A 15,959-nucleotide genomic window follows, 5' to 3' on the forward strand; every position below is an offset into this window, starting at 1 on the left:
AACGCCGAGGCAGCGAGCGGCAGGCACCGCCCCGCGGCCCGCCCCCGCGGCCCCGAGGTGACGGGAGCGCGGCGGCCGCCCCCCTGCCCGGGCTCGGGCGGCCTCTGCTCCGCCGCCTTCGCCGGGTGCTGCGCAGCCCCAGGCCGTGCCCCCTCGGAGGGTCCCGAGGCCGCTGCGCTCTCACGGGTAGCGGGGGGAGCCCTGCAGCGCCCCCAGGCAGGCCGCTCTCCTGGGCCTTTTCCCCCCCCCGGCCCGTCAGCCTCCCCCTCCTTGAAGGCCTTTCCCTAATCCCCCGCGCAGCTGAACCTCAGGCTGCGGGGAGCGCCGGGGCCGAGCGCCTGGGGCAGCGGCTCTCCGCCAGCACCGGCGGCGCTTCGGCGGCTCGTCGGCAGAGGGACCCGGCGCCCTGCAAACGCCTCTTCCCTCAGCCCGAGCGGCTGCAGGGCGCCCCGGCCCCCCGGAGCGGGCTGCCCCCGCTGCAGCAGCGCCGGTGAGCCGGGCAGCGATGGCCGGCGAGGGGAGGTTCCCCCCGCTCCCCTCTCCGGGCAGACGCCGCTGCCCTGCAGCCGGGGTGGGGGAGTCGTGCGGGGGGGGCACCCGGCCCAGGGCCCGAGCACGTCAGCGACAAACTCAGCGGGGGTTTGGCTTTGCCACAATAGTACCCTAAAGCGGGCAAAGATAACACTAGAGGTTCCCCCTCAGCTCCCGGACTAAACCTGCCGAAATCCCGCTGGAGCAGGAAGGTGCTGTGCGCAGCGACTGGCGGCGGGCAAGCTGCTGGCCTTTGGGCACAGTTGGCTCCGGTGTGCTCAGCCGGTGGGACCGTGCTTGTTCAGACACATGCTGCTCACTCCTTGCAATGTAGCAAGGACAGCTTCCCGCAACAATCACAGCTCCTGGTGTTTTCTCTCCTCCATCCAGGCAGCAGCTCAGCCTTTGCTCCTGGACGCAGAGTTGCACATGAACACCTTCCTTCCCCATGCAGCGTTTGAGACAGTCGCTCTGGCACTTCTGCGTGTGTTCCTGGTCTCAGAGAAGCTGTGATGGGCTGGGAACACACCACGGGCTGTAGCATGACATTCACCCCTTGCCTGTGAGATAAAATGTGTGTTAAAGTGTCACTATCCGCTTACCTGCTTTAGGAATTTAAAGAACAGCAAGGAAGAGCTGGGGGTAGCGCTGGGGGAGCTGAGATGGCTCAGCCTGCTGTGTCTGGCCAGGCAACTCCAATGTAAAGCAGGTCACTAGTTGGTCTGAGCTAGCATGCTGCTGGCAGCAGTGTTGGGCTGCTGTGGACGAGGCACTTGGCCCTGCTGGCACGGCTCAGCTGGTGGCAGTGGGGCTTTGCAGGTGGGTGGGTCAACCACAGTGCAGATGACCTGGACTGAAGGTGGCATGAAGTGGTTGCCCACCCCCAGGTCCCAAAGCCTGCTGAATATCACCAAGCTGCTCCTTCTGCAGCCCTGGATAAATACTTCCCCAGCTCTCAAGGGCACCCGAACGAGATGAGGCAGAATGATTTCTGGATCCACTGCTATCGAGGGAAGGATATTTCTGTGAACCGTGACATTTCTGTGAACCCAGAGGATATGATAATAGGTTAATGCTGCAGCCACGCTTGGCACTGCACAGTGATGGCTCATACTTTTCTTTTGGGAGCATCTAGCAGCATCACCCTGAGAGTGACGCCTGGCTCGTTCCCCAGGACTACAGCGTCAGAGCTGGCTCTGTTCTGACTGGTGATCCCTGCAGAGGTGTCAGCTGGGGTCAGGCAGCTCCTGTGCTCCCTACTTAAAAAACACACTCACCAAAACTGTATATGAAAGCACGTAGTCAGGTTTTTATAACATCTGCATTTGTGTGAAAGCAGTTAGGAGAGAGCAAGACGAAGAAAGAGAGCTGTCATAAGCAAAAATGAAATATTAGCGGCACTATTGTACGTGACACAGGAATCATGCAGCAGTAAAGACAGCAGAGTCTTTAGTCATTTCAGGCAGTCATTGAAAAGAGACACTCTTCAGCCTCCTGGAAAGCAGGTCCTGCGTCTCACAAGGCCAAATAAAACGCAGACCTAGCACAATACAGCTGTGTGCCTCAGCTCTACAGCCGTAATAGAACTGTAATTGAGAGCAGACAGATTCTTGGTCTCATATGCTGTACACAAGCTCTTAAAAGCCCTTTCTTTGTAATGGAAAGTCAAAGCAATGATTTTCAAGATGTGTGTTCCCCACCTGCCAACTACAAAATGGCAGATGGCTGTGGATGCAACCTCACAGCCAAACAGCAAATGAGGAGTCAGGCTGCACTAAGAAGATTTTCCAGAAAACAGCTATTATAGATTTGGCTTTGGTGCCAAGAGACAATAGAGAAACAGCCTTTAATAAATTGCCTAAATATGCATTTATCTTGAAGACACAGCCACTTTGATCCTCTGAGCATACCAGAGACTTTAATAGCTTCAAGCAAGCATTGCAATAACTTGGATAAATAATCTGAATTTTATTACTTTCCAAGAATGATTTCTGAGGGAGTTAGTGCCCTGGGAAACACTGTAAGCTGCTGTTGTTGCATGAACTTGATGTGTAGAATTTGTTTCTCTTTCCCTGGCAGGCTGGAGGGCAGCAGAAAGCGGGATAAAGCTGGGACTGCTGGGGATTGGTCATCTTAAATTGCATTGCTTCACCCAGCGTGTATTTTAAGTTATGCCAAGGATGTAAGGGTAAACATCATTTTTTTTTTAGCATTTCAGTACATCTAAATATACCAGTGAGCAGTATTTAGAGGCAGGCCTCTGTGAGCCAGAGAACTAGAAGGCAGAGCTGACGCAGTACTCCTGATTCACAGCTCCCAGTTTTTGACTGTGTGATACAGCAACAGAAATGAAAGTTTGTTATTTTACAACCGAAGGGGCAGAAGCCAGGAGCCTTTTACCCCAGTTCTGACCTCTGGTTTGGCCTGAGACCAAAAGGGGGATCCTGGAGCAACAGAAGGAATCACTGTATGTGATAAATCATCTGATCAATTCATATTTATCATCTGATAAATGTTAAGACCTGTAAGACACAGGAACCCACAGCAGCACAGCTCTGAGAAAGCATCTTCCCTCATGGGAGGGCTCCATTCTTTTCTTTTTTTCACACTTAAAAAGCTCGATTCCTCAGTTCAGGCACTGCCCTGGGCACCTGGCCCATGGTTAAACATTGCAAAACCAACACAACCAACAGAAGGCTCCACAGCTCTCTCTGCGCCCCACACACACCGGCAAGCTCCTCTCCTTCCCCAGCCAGCTGAAGGACGGGGCCCTGCAGTTCCCAGCGCTACTGTGAACTGTGGTAGGGCACCGGGGGACACAGGATGCTCCTTGTACAGGTGGGAAAGGGGAGCAAGCCCTCCTGCCAGCTCATCTGGGATTCCCCACAACCGGAGAATAAGCCCAGCCATGCCCGAGTGCAGCAGCCAGACAGCCCTGGGTGCACCAGAGATGCCAGCCCAGCCTGGCATGGGGCAGGTATTCAGGGTACAAGTTTTCTCTGAAGGTAAAAGACCTTTATGAAAACAAAAGTGAGGTTTTTGCAGGTGCAGCTCCTCTGTTCTAGAGCTGTTTCTCCTGCAGGTGCTCTGGGCTGATCAGGAGCTCCAGCCAGGACAGCTGCTTTATCCAGCAAAATATAGACACGTGATGCATCGCTGCCCTGCCCTGCCTCTGGTTGGGATGGCAGCTGCATGAATTTGGAAAAAGCACAGATTCCTTTGTCAGGGGAGATCAACAGTTTATTAACTTAAAGGTCAGTTCACCAAAGCTCCATCTTTCCTTAGGTTTGGTCCAGGCAGGTGACAGTGTGGCTCTCCCTTCTTCACCTGGCTGAGGTAAGCTTTAGCGGGCAAGCCCAGGCAGGGTGTGTGTCATTGCAACCGAAACCAAACAGGGATTATCCCAGCTCCATGAGGAACCAGTGACAATTTGTACTGTGAATTTCATTGGCAAAAGGTTTAACTCATTAAAACTATTAACAATGAAAATCAGAACATGCAGCATAGGAAAGAGTGTTTACATACGTCTGGTGCAGAGCGGCTCTGCAAGGTCAGAGAGGAAAAAAGAAGGACGTAAGACTCAAAAAGATTCCCCACTCCCATATAAAAAATAGTCCACAGAGAAAAACCAAGTATTGTATAAGTTATTTTTTAAAAATCTGTAAAACAACATAGCCAAGGATATTTTAAACACAATTATATAAACACCACATGACTTACTATTAAGAGACAGCATGAAAAGATTTCTTTTGGGCAAGGGTTTTGTAAAATTAAGAGTTTCCTGGCCGGATCCCTGGAATGTCCCTTCTGGAAACAGATGCCCAAGAAGAATCACTGCTATGAACAGGAGGATTTTGTGAGAGAGAGGGGTATACCCAGCAAAACAGGGGAAGGATCGTAACACAGAATGCCAGAAGAGATTAACTGCAACACCACCTCCTTTAGAGGAAGGATCCGTCTTGTTCCAAACTGAATTAATCAGCAACTTACTAGCAGTTCCAGGAGGGAAATTCATTTCATGGTAAGGCTGTGACCCCACAGGCTGATCCATGCAGACGAACCCCCCAAGTCCCTAAGACTCCCTGTAGGCACCCAGGTTTTGCTTGCCTGCAATGACCTGCAGGGCAAAGCCCTGCTGGACTCGCTGGGCTGACACGCCTGCAGAGCCGTGTGGATCAGCTCTCACTTTGGTCCTCAAATCTCCAGTTATTGCCACGGCCAGAGAGAAACGGCTACCAACCGAATCCGAACAGGAGTGCCAGAGCAGGCTTTAGGGCACCGCTCTGGGAACCACCTAATTCATCGTTTTACGTATGTACAGAGCACGGTACCGGCCGCTTGCAATGCAGGTTTATATCAGCCGTCACCTAGCAGAAAAGGGTACCAAAAATTGAGCCAGAAATGGCTCTTTCTTCGCAGATATGTGAAGTCCTGCATCCTTTGCAGCGAAGGCTCCCGCCAGCTGCTCGGAGCGGGCAGATCAGTAGGATTTCTGCGAGCAACCAAGCATGTGTACATGGATCATGCATCGGTCCCTGCTCACGAGGAGTGTTTGAGAGTATTAATATCACCGCTTGTCTGCTGCCTTTCAGGACTCGATCATTCAGGGTATGATCCAATCTCTGCTTAACATATTGCTATAGAAACACGCTGACAGTGATATTAAAGCTATCAAACTCACGAGCAAATGCTTGACAGCACCATGTAAACTCTCCCAAAGCTGAAAAAATAAACTTTTGTCCTAAACATTTGGCAAAACTGGGCTGGCAGTTGGTAGAAGTCCTGGATGGATGCAGCCACTGAACTTTACCCGGCCATAAGACACGTCTGACAGCAGAACTGCACAAACAACTTCTTTTCACAGAGCTTGTTTGATTTCACCATCTCACAGAAAGTCTTGTCAGCTGGGAGGCGAGGAACAAGAGAAAATGAGAGCAGATTAACATTTTAAATAAACAAACATTGCACGTAACAGGCGGTGCAATTCGTTCCAGTGTTGGAGGAGAGAGAATTGAAAAGCAGGCGCTTTTTAAGGGCATCTTTCACATGGTTTTAATGAAGGAATAAAGCAGCTTTGCAGTGAGTGGGAGAATTAGTCCCAAGACTAAACTATAGTGAAATACAAATGCTCAGATGTGTTTGAGCAACAGGCAGATACCCAGCAGCTCTGCCAGGTAAGCCACCTGCCCACTGCAGCCAGAGCCCAGCTCACTGCAGCTGTGCCCCAGCAAGCCCAGGAGCCCCAGTGCTTTCGGCTTTACATTGCGAAGAGAATCCCTCAACCCCCTCGTTTTTGCTACTGCAGAAGCACTGCAGTGCCAATGGCTCTGCCACAGCTACTTACCGTTGGTACAGGTTTCATTTGTTACACAGGAGCCACCAAGGAGGCTGAAACCTTCTTTACACTTGAGGCAGTTTCCACTGGAGCCCTCGCAGGCTGAGCAGTGGTCATCACACCTGGGGACAGAGACGCTGCCATGGTCTGAACCGCCACCAACACCCTGGCCATCCAAAATGGGCTGTCAGCCAGAAAATGGGTGTGCCGGCACTGTGACATCCAGACCGAACTGGAGGATAAGGAAAATGGCAAATCTGAAGCTTGAAACGTTTATTAAGCCCTGAGAAAAATGGGCTTGTTGGTGCCAGCTCAATGCCCAGTGACAGCTGGTGACATCCTAGAAGTGCTCACCTTCTGGGAAGGCTCAGTGGGACTTGCAGCTCTCCTCCCAGCAATCCCAGTTAGAAGAAGGGCTTTGAGGAGAACTTGTGTTGCTCCCATCTGTTTGCTCAGCAAAAAGAGCCCAGCAGCTGTGCCTCCTGCCTGGGGACAGTGGCTTGTGGAGACCATACCTGAAATCCCTGGGAAGGGATGCTGGTCCCTTGTTCCTCCCTGCTGGAGAGCCAGCAAGGGTTGAGTGAAACCCTGGGCAGGCAGGGACCAAGTTGTGTGTTCCCAAGCCACCTTTAATCCTTCCCTTTCAAGTTTGCTTTAATGAGGCTGAATTAACTCCCACTCCCCACTTAAAGTGCAGAGTGCAGGAGAGTGGGAGCAAATTGCTGCCTCCTAGCATCTCCCAGTCTCCCGCACGCACGCAGCCTCTGTGCTGGGCCAAGGAGCAAGCAACCGCTCCTCCAACATGGCTGCAGGGCAAATGGAGCAGGTTTGATTGAAAGCTCGAGTATTTACCTAAATATTACCATTCCTCCCACACCTCCTCCAGAGAGCCTGGGGCCAGGGCTGAGCCCCTTCCACGGTAGCCCTAAGACATCTTGGCTGGCTGGCTCTGGCAGGGGAGTGTGCAGCTTTGCCGCTCTTAAATCTATAGGGCAGGGGCATGTGGGGTCCAGCCCCATGGCTGTCCTGGCTCCCTTAATCCCTATTTTAATTTCCTAGTAAACAGCTCCAGCCGTGAGCTGTTTCCAGCATTATTTATCCTTGCTGCCATCAGTCCTGGTATTACTCTGGTCACGGTCAGGGTGGTACTGTACCTCTTGCAGACTTTGTTGGGCAGCCCATGGCTGTGGGCAGGGTAGAAGCCCTCACGGCAGGCAGAGACACAGCGCCAGTGGGGTGCAGAGGCCTCGGGGGTGCAGGGTGCACAGTCCTCCTCACCTGGCCCTGTGGGGACAGAGGAGAGGGCAGACGGCACATGAGCAATTTTGGAGACAGTGCCAGTGTGGCCACAGCCCCACGTGAGATGAGGGGCATCGGCTTGGCTCTGCCCTGCTCATGCCCAGGAGTGAACAAGCTGCTTGTGCCACCAGGGTCCTGCATGGCTGCTTAGCTCCCACCCCCCAAAAAACAGCTCCCACCCCAAAAAAACCCAGCCAGGACCCAGCACCTCTGCAGAGCCAAGAGCTGGCCACAGGGGCTCAGCAGGGGACAGCACATCAAAATCCCCTCTGGGGCATCAGCCACTGCTCCCAAGTGTGCACTGCTTTGGCTTTGCCACCCTATGCAGAGCAACACGTGCAAAAAGTGATACTGAATCGGGCTGCAGAGAAGCTGGAGGAGGAAAGGGCTCAGGAAAGGAGCTGGGAAAGCAGAGAGCCCCACTTCAGCGCTGGCGCATTGTGGCTGGACAGCAAACTTCAGTGATGGAGGTGGTATTATTAGAGGCCTTCCACGCACCAGGCTTGAGAAATGGTTATGCAGGAAAAGACAACAAGAAAAGGCTTGAAAAATAATTGTGGTAAAGTACATTTACACTGACTGGAATAAGAATTAGAAAGGAAGTAATTTTCTTAAGGGATTAAGAGCCCATTCCCTTCCACGCTTGCCAACAAGATCAATAAATATTTTGGATTTAGTCTTAGGAAATTGCCCATGTATGATAGAAGAGATTCACACCACTGAACATGAATTGTCTGGAGATTATATTATCATCAGATCTATGATGATTTCGAGGGCAGACGCAAACATTAACAATGGAAAATAATTGGACTTTCAAAAAGCAAAAAAGGCAGGATTTAAAGGGAACGCCGAGCAACTTCGGGCAGCAGGAAGAAGCTGGCAGCGGCCAGCCCAGCCCCGCGGGGTGGCCAGGATAACACACCTCAGCTGCCTCACATTTTTATATGCTGCAAAGCCATCTTCCATCACTCCAAGAGGGTTTTACAGCCTCCCCCGCAACCTTATTAAACTAAAGCACCTGGCTTCAGAGGGATCAGGAAATAAAGAATGGCTCTAATAAAAATGTAAAAACTCCCTAAAAACCTTTCCAGTGTGAACATATACCCAGCACCTCATGGGATGTGCTGGAGACCTGGGATTGCTTCCCCTCTGGCATGCTCTGCCTTGGCTCAGGGTGGATATGGTGGGCATTGACTCATGATGCATGAGGGTTTTGGGGTTCTGCATGGGGATGCTGTGGGGCAAAGAGTGTACCTGTGCCAGCAGGGCAGGTCTCGCACCGCCGGGGCTCCCGGCTGAGGTACATGGCGGGCTGGCACTCCGGCACACAGCTCTCTCCCGCCAGGCTGCCAGGAAAGCAGAGATGACATTTGTAACCAAAGCTGCCGGCTCTGGGACCTCAACACAGCCCATCCCCAACTCCGCATCCCCCCGTGCACTACAGCAGCCTCAGCCCGCAGCGCAGGAGGCGTCAGAAAGCCAGCTAGCCCTTCAGGAGAAATTAAAGTCCTGCCTGGACCAAAAGGACAACTGCAGGTTCCTTAATTAAGTATCCAGGAGGAAATAAAACTATTTTTTCCTGTGGGCAGCCAGCCAGGCTCTCACAAGACCTTTTACACCATGAAGCTCCCTGGCACAAAAGGAAATTTGTTCAGTGCCGCGGCTGGGCCAGTGCTGCTTTAGCGTAGCAGGGATGATTTGAAGTCCCGACTTAAAAGGATATTGGATAATAAAAAGCAAGCGCCATGCGGATTACGTCTGACAAGTGCCTCCACTTTTGCTTTTCTGAGGGAGTAGATAATCTTTTGGCAGCAGCAATTTCTTTGTCCGAGAGAGCCCTGCTGCTACACCACGGCTCTGGCTCACTCACAGCTCCTGAACGATACGAACTGCTGTGGGACAATACTTCCACATGCATTTGGGGACGGAAAACAGCTTCTCCCCAGTGCCGATGCTGCTCACCAGCACGGCTGGGCTCTGCATCCCAGTGGGGCCAGAAGCAAGGTTGCCTAGTGCTCCTCACAGGGTCGGGGCTGCCCTGAGTGCACCCACATTGCTGGAAGACCAATATCCTATGCTAGTGCCACTCAACAGACACATTGGATAAAATTTTCCTGCATGGATGAAGCTGAGAGAAGGGTTTCTGTACTTGCAGGGAGCATTTTCAGCCTGCCTGCAGCAGCCTAGCCGGGTACTGGCTCTGCCAGGTGAGCAAAACCAAGCACCCCATTCGGCCGGGACAGCTCTGACAGAGCCACCTGAGATTCAGGAGGAAACGTGCTTTGCAATGTGTGCTGTAAAGGTTTTCATTGCTTTTTTTCTCCCCATTCTAGAAGTTGCAATGCTGGGAGCTGATCAGGTCACCAAATTTGGATGAGCACTCCTGAGCCCGCAGCACAGCACTTACCCACCACCCTGCCAATAGCTGGAGAAAAGGAAATTAAATTTAAATCATGCTTTTCAGCTAAAGGGACACAAATCATCACCTTTAAATGCCCAGACCTCCAGCACTCCATGACACAGGTGTAGCACCACTGAAGCAGAATCCTGGATCTTTGAGTAACTCACTTTCTAATTTCCCACCAGTTTTCCCAAATTTAAACCACAGGTACTGATGCTGCAGGTATAAACTCTTCTGGTGCCAGTTTTACCTGAATCCATCTTTGCATGCAGTACATCTGTCCGCTTCACCAACACATTTTTTACAGCTTTGATGACATTTCAGACAGCGTTTCTGACCTTTCAAAAAACAAAGTGAGGCAGGGAGAATAAAATCTGGACAGTGATTTGCAAGCAGCAGTTGGAGCCGCAAAACCCTGCTGCACCCCAGCACCAGCTCCCTGGGGTGCAGAGGCACATCATCCCTCCCTGATGGGTCCCTGCTATTGCAGATGACCTTATCTGTCATTGCTTGCTAAGTAGAAATATGCTTTGCAAGCAGCTAGGATCATTAATTACAGTCTTCTAATTACGAGCTGAGTTGAGCACCTCTGCTTTGCACCACCCTCTGAATACCCAGAGGTTTTCCTCCTCCCTTTGCTGTGCAAAGCAGGTCAAGGGGGGAAATTCAAAGCCAATACTCAAAACCCAAGGTGTCTTCTCCACCCATAGCACTTAAAACAGAAGAACCCCTGCATATCCTCATGCTACAGCTTGCAAGTGATATCCTTACGTTCCTCGGCGTAAAACCCGGGTGGACACAGCACCACGCAAGTGTTCATCTCCTGGTGATGGTAGAGGCTCCGCTTGCACGCCGTGCACTGGGTCGGTCCCCTCCCAACACAGCGCTCACAGCCCTTGTAGCACCGGCGGCATCTCCGGGCACCTTTGTCACCGAAAAACCCCGTGGGGCACGAGCTCACACACATCCTGGGGAAGGAACCGAGAGCACCTGCGCTTTGGTGTCAACAGCCGACCGCTTCCCAGCAGTCCAGTGCCTGCCGCTGACCCCTCGTCTGCAGTGTTTGGGACATCCCCCAGCCTTGGTGGCGATTTGCACTCCTTTACTTCATATTCTTAAGATTTAGGGTCTTGAATTTTGTGGCTCTCTAATAAAGAGCCCGTGACTCCCTGGGCCAGAAACCTGGACTATGGGTAAACTTCTCCTGTGCCAGCCCCAGAAATTGAGGAGTGGAAACCTCAGTTCCAGAAGTGATTTGGCACCTCAGCTAGCTGTCCCTTGGCCGTGGGTGACTGCAGCTGGTGAAGCCAATGCTTCTTCCCCAGCATGATTACACGGCCAAGGTCCTCCAAGACTCTACAGCTCCATGCCCCCATTCCATCATACCAAGGGTCCCCATGCCTCCTCCTCCCTCTGTTTTCTCTCTCATATACTCCTTTCCCTGTGCAAACATCTGTCACCCATGCTGCCGTAAAAGCCCTAAGGAAAGGTGCTGCCACCACCCAGGGACCCTGTGGGGACAACCCACCAGCCCTCACCTGCCGGTTTTCACACTGCCCAGGCTGTAGTGGATGCAGTTCAAGCACTGGTCGGCATTGGGGCCATCGCAGCCCTGGTCACCGCACTCGGGATGGCACGGACCTGCAAAGGGAGAGACTGGCTTGGTGGGGGTACAGGCTGAGCATCCCATAGATCCCACTGCCAGGATGCTCTGAGCACACCCTCCCTGGGCCAATGGACACGGGGAAGGGGCTGGGGACCCTCTGCCTATTTTTTCCTGTATCTATTATCTTAAAGATCTCCTGTATCTTATCTATCCCTATGGAGCTGCACGGCTCTGGGTGCTCACCTCTCCTCCAGCTCATCCTCCCCAGCATGAATCCCACCCAGCCATCCCCTGGCTGAACATCCTGCTACAGAAGCAGATTTGCAAGAGGGGCCAGACCCGCTCCACAGGCACCAGCAGGGATGCCTGCCCATGCCCACACCAGGCCGGGAAGGAGGTGGGCAGAGGAGCTTTTTTTACTCTTCAGATGGCTGCACCACCAATTTGTGGCAGGAACGCTGGGATGGGGCGTTTTGCTACCTTCTAATTTTGCCATCCTGCTGCCCCGCGCCAGCCACAGGCACTGCTCCTCCCAGCCTGCCTCAGCCCTGGGCAGGATCAGGCCTCATGGCTCCCACATTTTATCCAGGTTTGCATTTTCCTGGGTACTTTGGAGGGGACAACGCAGTGGCACAGCTAGCACTTACCTGCATACTCCTCCTCCTCCTCCACAACTTCCACCTGGCTCTGCAGGAAGGCGGCTCTCGATGGCTCCATCTCTGATGCTGGCACCTCCAGCGTTCTCCCGCTGGACTGGGGGCTGCCCAGCGTGGTGTAGGGGTGCTCAGCTGTCCCATAGAAGAGAAGGCTCCACTCCTTCAGCTTCCCTGTGGGGCAGGCGTAACGTCACCCATCCCGCTCCCCGTCTTGCTCCTCCCTGGGGGACCTGGCTTTGGGGGAAGCAGGAGGCGGATGGACCAGACCTTCAGGGCTTCACCACTGGCACAGCAATGCAGAAGCAAACAGCGAACACCCAGAAATGTTCATGAGCCCCTGAGCTTCCAGGCCGCACAAACGTGGCTGTTTAAGGCACCTACAAGGGATTTGTTTGTCTATAACTCATCTGACAAACCTCAGCATCACCATAGCCTTCCTGTCTAACGTGTGGAGAGAATCAGTAACTTTGAAAGCTCCATAATAGAGGATTATTTCTGTCTGACAAAAGCCACCCGGCACACACTGGATTATTTCTTGCTGCTGTTGCTCCAGCCATCCTTTGCCTGACATACCAGAGGTCTGAGCTCAGTGTCCCCGAAACAGCATGGGGGCCACCAGAGCCTGCACTACACCCGGGGCCTGGGGGCTGGGGACCCCCCGTGGCCTTACATCCACACCGAGGTCCTCTCTGACCTATGCAGCTTTGGGGAGGGGGGTCCAAAAACACCATTGCATCTTTCAACACTGTTTTTCTTTCAATTCCCCATCAATGTAAGTCACTTCACACCACAGCACGCTTTGCTTTAACTACTAATCCCCGCATTTCCAGGAAGGGCTTAAAATTTCCGACACCCAAATCCCTTGGCTCTCTGAAAGGGCTGAGAGGACCCACCTGCTGCAAGCAAGCAGTGCTGGCATGGAGCACGCAAAGGGGTAAGCTCAAGCAGCATCAGCCAGGGAAGAGCTCAGCCATGCACCTCCGCTGAAAGAATTAAATTTGCTTTAAATTTAAAATGTCCCATGTGAAGCAATCCCAGGTTGCATAGGGCTGATGCTGGGGGTGCAGCAGGGCCAGCAACAGGACACCCATAGTTTTTAATTGGTATTAAAGTAACAAATTTAGTTGGTTTAATGGTATTACACTAACATTTGATACCTGTTTCTGCTGGGGCTGGAAGCGTCTTCCCTTTTTTAACTCCCACTTTGCCCTCTCTGGTTCAAGCCTGCTACAGAGCCTTTGAGGGGGGTGACTTAACATGTCATTTTCATTTCATTTTGCAAAGCTGGGTAAAGCTGAGGCCTGATGCCCACAAGGGGCTCAGAAACACCCGCTGTAAACTGTAAATACAGGGGCAAAAGCAGCTCCGTGGGCGCTTCACTGCTGCTCTCTGAGTTCAAAAGATTTCGGGTGAAGGCAGCAAACAGAAACACTTTCTGCACAATGAACCCCCATGTGCGCCTCCCGCCAGAAAGTCGCGTGGGAGAGATTTTTAATATACTCCTGGCTTCCTATCAATGATTGTGTGGATTTTAACACCCCCGCAATGCACACCAGCCCCAGGCAGGATGCTTCATGCCCCGGTGCCACCAGCCGGCAAGGCGGCTGCCCCTTCCCAGCAGGACCGGATCCCGCCAGCCCGGCTCCTTTGCCAGAAAGCGGTCAGGGTGCAGGTGGCCACGCTGGGGACGTGGGGACATGGCGGGGCTGGGGACATGCAGGGGGCCAGGCTAAGCCCAGCCACCCCCTGCCAGCGTGGTGGCAGCCTGGGGAGGATGTCTGTCCGTCTGCAGCCTGAGGGGCATCGTCCCCTTGCACTGTTGCACAACCAGCCCACGCGCCAGATGTCCCAGCAGTGAAGCAAAACAAACAAACAACAATTACAGCTCTTGGGTTTCCTCATTTTGACTCATTACAGTTTAATTTTGGAAACCTGGCTCTCAGTTGCAGGCAGTTTGCTGCTGGGAGAAAACCTGCTCCTGGCTCAGCCAGACTGGCAGCCTCCTGTGCTCAGGGCTGAAGTTTTATTCCCTTTCTGAAAAATTTGGGCAATACAGTTTTGCTGAAGACCATAAAACTCACAGCAAAAGTTGCAGCCAAGCAAAGTAACTTGCAAAGAGCTTTGGGGTGAAGGGGGCTGGCGGGGGCTGGGGAACATGGGTGCTGGGGGACCCTTACCTTGCACTGCGGGGTTGCGCACTTGAGATGGTGTGTCATGGATCTCCAGGGTCCACTCCCCCGCTGCCCGCTCCCCCCAGCAGTGGACGGTCATGAACTCCCAGCCCTTGAACCCCTCATTGGAGTGGTCAAACACCCTGCAACAGTAATGCCATGGATCAAGAAGCATGACTTTGTCTTATTTAATCAGAAAAGGTAGATAGGCAATTAAGGATTTTAGGGATACTTGCATGCACCCACCCTTGCACAGAGCCCTCCTGCAGCTGACACCCGAGCATGCCCCCTGGCTTCCCAAAAAATCTGAGCAAATTTGCAGCAACCCCTAAACAAAGATGCTGCCCAGCCCAGATGTGTGCTGCTTCCAGCTGCACTTACCTCCTGGCAAGGAGCTGCGACCTGGTCCCCGCTGGAGAGATGAGGCTGATCTGGAGGTCGCCCCGGCGTGGGTGCGAGATGCTGAGCCGCACCACAACATGCTCCAGGTAGAGCACGTGCTGGTCGCGGTGCTCAGCGCAGGCACTGCTGAGGGTGCTGGCACGCAGCACATGGTCTGCTCGGATGTACCTGCCGGAGATGGGCAGAGCATCACTTTGGGGCCAGCATAGCTCCCCAGATCCCTGCAGCATGGACGCCCAATTATATTTGAAGCCAGTCTCCTACTGCTTCACGGCAAAAATTATCTCATCCTCCATTGCAATACAGTGTCCTAGCACAGGAATTTGCTGAATTGCTCAATGGTAACGAGATGGGTTTGAACTGCTTCTAAGATCTATGCCTTATGGGCTGCAAGGGCGCTTCTTTATTATAACCACCAGTGCAGCGTTCCTCTTTGGGTTGTAATTAGTGTCTGTATCAGATAAATAGTTTCAAGAACACACTTGGCTCCAAATTCATTCCTGCTTTGCATATGTGAGTCTTCCAAAGGAACTGCTTTTCTGATGAACAACTCCCTTGCTCTACAGCCAGGCAGTGTAAACCAGGAGGGTCCATTTGGTCAGAACCCTGATCCCACCCTTTAACCTAGCAGAGACAGACCTACCGAAGGTGAGATGCAAACTTAGGCTGTTTAGAACCTGAAGACAAGTTCAAAGAGACCCCAGGCACCAGAAATTTGAGAAGCCTTGTGACAAATCACCAGTTTTTAGTGTCTTCCATCAAGACAAGGTGCTTGGTGGAAGAGTGAGGAGAGACCAACACATCAAGTAAGATGCTCATGTAGGACCCAATGGGCAAGTTGGTTTTGGTCTCTCACTGTCATCCCTCAAAAATGCCCTGCTGATCACCCATCTGGGAAGCGAAAGCATGCAAAATAAATCACTCACTGTCAAAGCTGGTCCCAGAGAGCCCCTGTGGGACCTGCTCCTCATCAAGACCCCAGGTGGGCACTTCTGGCTCAACAAACAGTTGACAACAAACTGGGGTGGACAGTGTGGGTCACTGACCGAAAAATCCACCTCGCTTGCACATGGGCTTGTCCTGGCCCCCCTGACTCCTAACTTTCCTTTCCAAATGCCAAGCTGAGCCTTTGCATCACAAGAGCCAGCTCCACCAAAGCTCCTTCCAAGCAGCCACATGCCCTGGGAGAGGCCCCCACCCCACAACCACTCACTTGGGCACTCTGTCCAGGCTTCCCACGCAGACCTGCTGGGGAGGAACCGCCTTCCACCTCTTGGCTTCCACCACAATAGCATCTGCATCCACCAGACCGAAGCCATATAGATGGCTAACTGGAAAGAAAGAAGACTCAGAAACCCACTGCTTTCCAAGCAGGGATCAGGATGTCCTCCTAGTGCTTGGTGGGTCATCCTTCAACCATCAGGGAAGGCACGGAGTTGTCCTTGTTGGGGTATGAGGTGCTCCAACATGTGCCCTGCCCATGTTACACCTCAAATTCACACTGGCACCATGGAAAAAAACATCGCTGGGAGCAGCCCATGTTGTAGCTCAGGAGAGC

The 15,959-nt window shown here is 52.7% G+C and overlaps 1 protein-coding gene across 1 annotated transcript in view; it reads right to left on the bottom strand.

Moving 5' to 3' along the window:
- Positions 1 to 3,749: 3,749 nt before the first annotated feature.
- The window catches only part of PCSK6 (proprotein convertase subtilisin/kexin type 6), a 36,225-nt gene continuing 24,015 nt past the window's right edge, over positions 3,750 to 15,959 (bottom strand). The window contains exons 11-21 of the mRNA XM_055817480.1: positions 15,615 to 15,732; positions 14,381 to 14,569; positions 14,006 to 14,142; positions 11,820 to 11,999; positions 11,105 to 11,207; positions 10,338 to 10,534; positions 9,817 to 9,904; positions 8,420 to 8,511; positions 7,021 to 7,150; positions 5,876 to 5,988; positions 3,750 to 5,435 (exon numbers count right to left, since the gene is read on the bottom strand). Coding sequence (XP_055673455.1) covers positions 5,338 to 5,435; positions 5,876 to 5,988; positions 7,021 to 7,150; positions 8,420 to 8,511; positions 9,817 to 9,904; positions 10,338 to 10,534; positions 11,105 to 11,207; positions 11,820 to 11,999; positions 14,006 to 14,142; positions 14,381 to 14,569; positions 15,615 to 15,732 — 1,445 coding nt within the window. The 3' untranslated portion in view covers positions 3,750 to 5,337. The remainder of the gene's footprint in view (positions 5,436 to 5,875; positions 5,989 to 7,020; positions 7,151 to 8,419; positions 8,512 to 9,816; positions 9,905 to 10,337; positions 10,535 to 11,104; positions 11,208 to 11,819; positions 12,000 to 14,005; positions 14,143 to 14,380; positions 14,570 to 15,614; positions 15,733 to 15,959) is intronic.

Source organism: Falco peregrinus, chromosome 1, assembly GCF_023634155.1.
Source record: "Falco peregrinus isolate bFalPer1 chromosome 1, bFalPer1.pri, whole genome shotgun sequence".
NCBI lineage: Eukaryota > Metazoa > Chordata > Aves > Falconiformes > Falconidae > Falco > Falco peregrinus.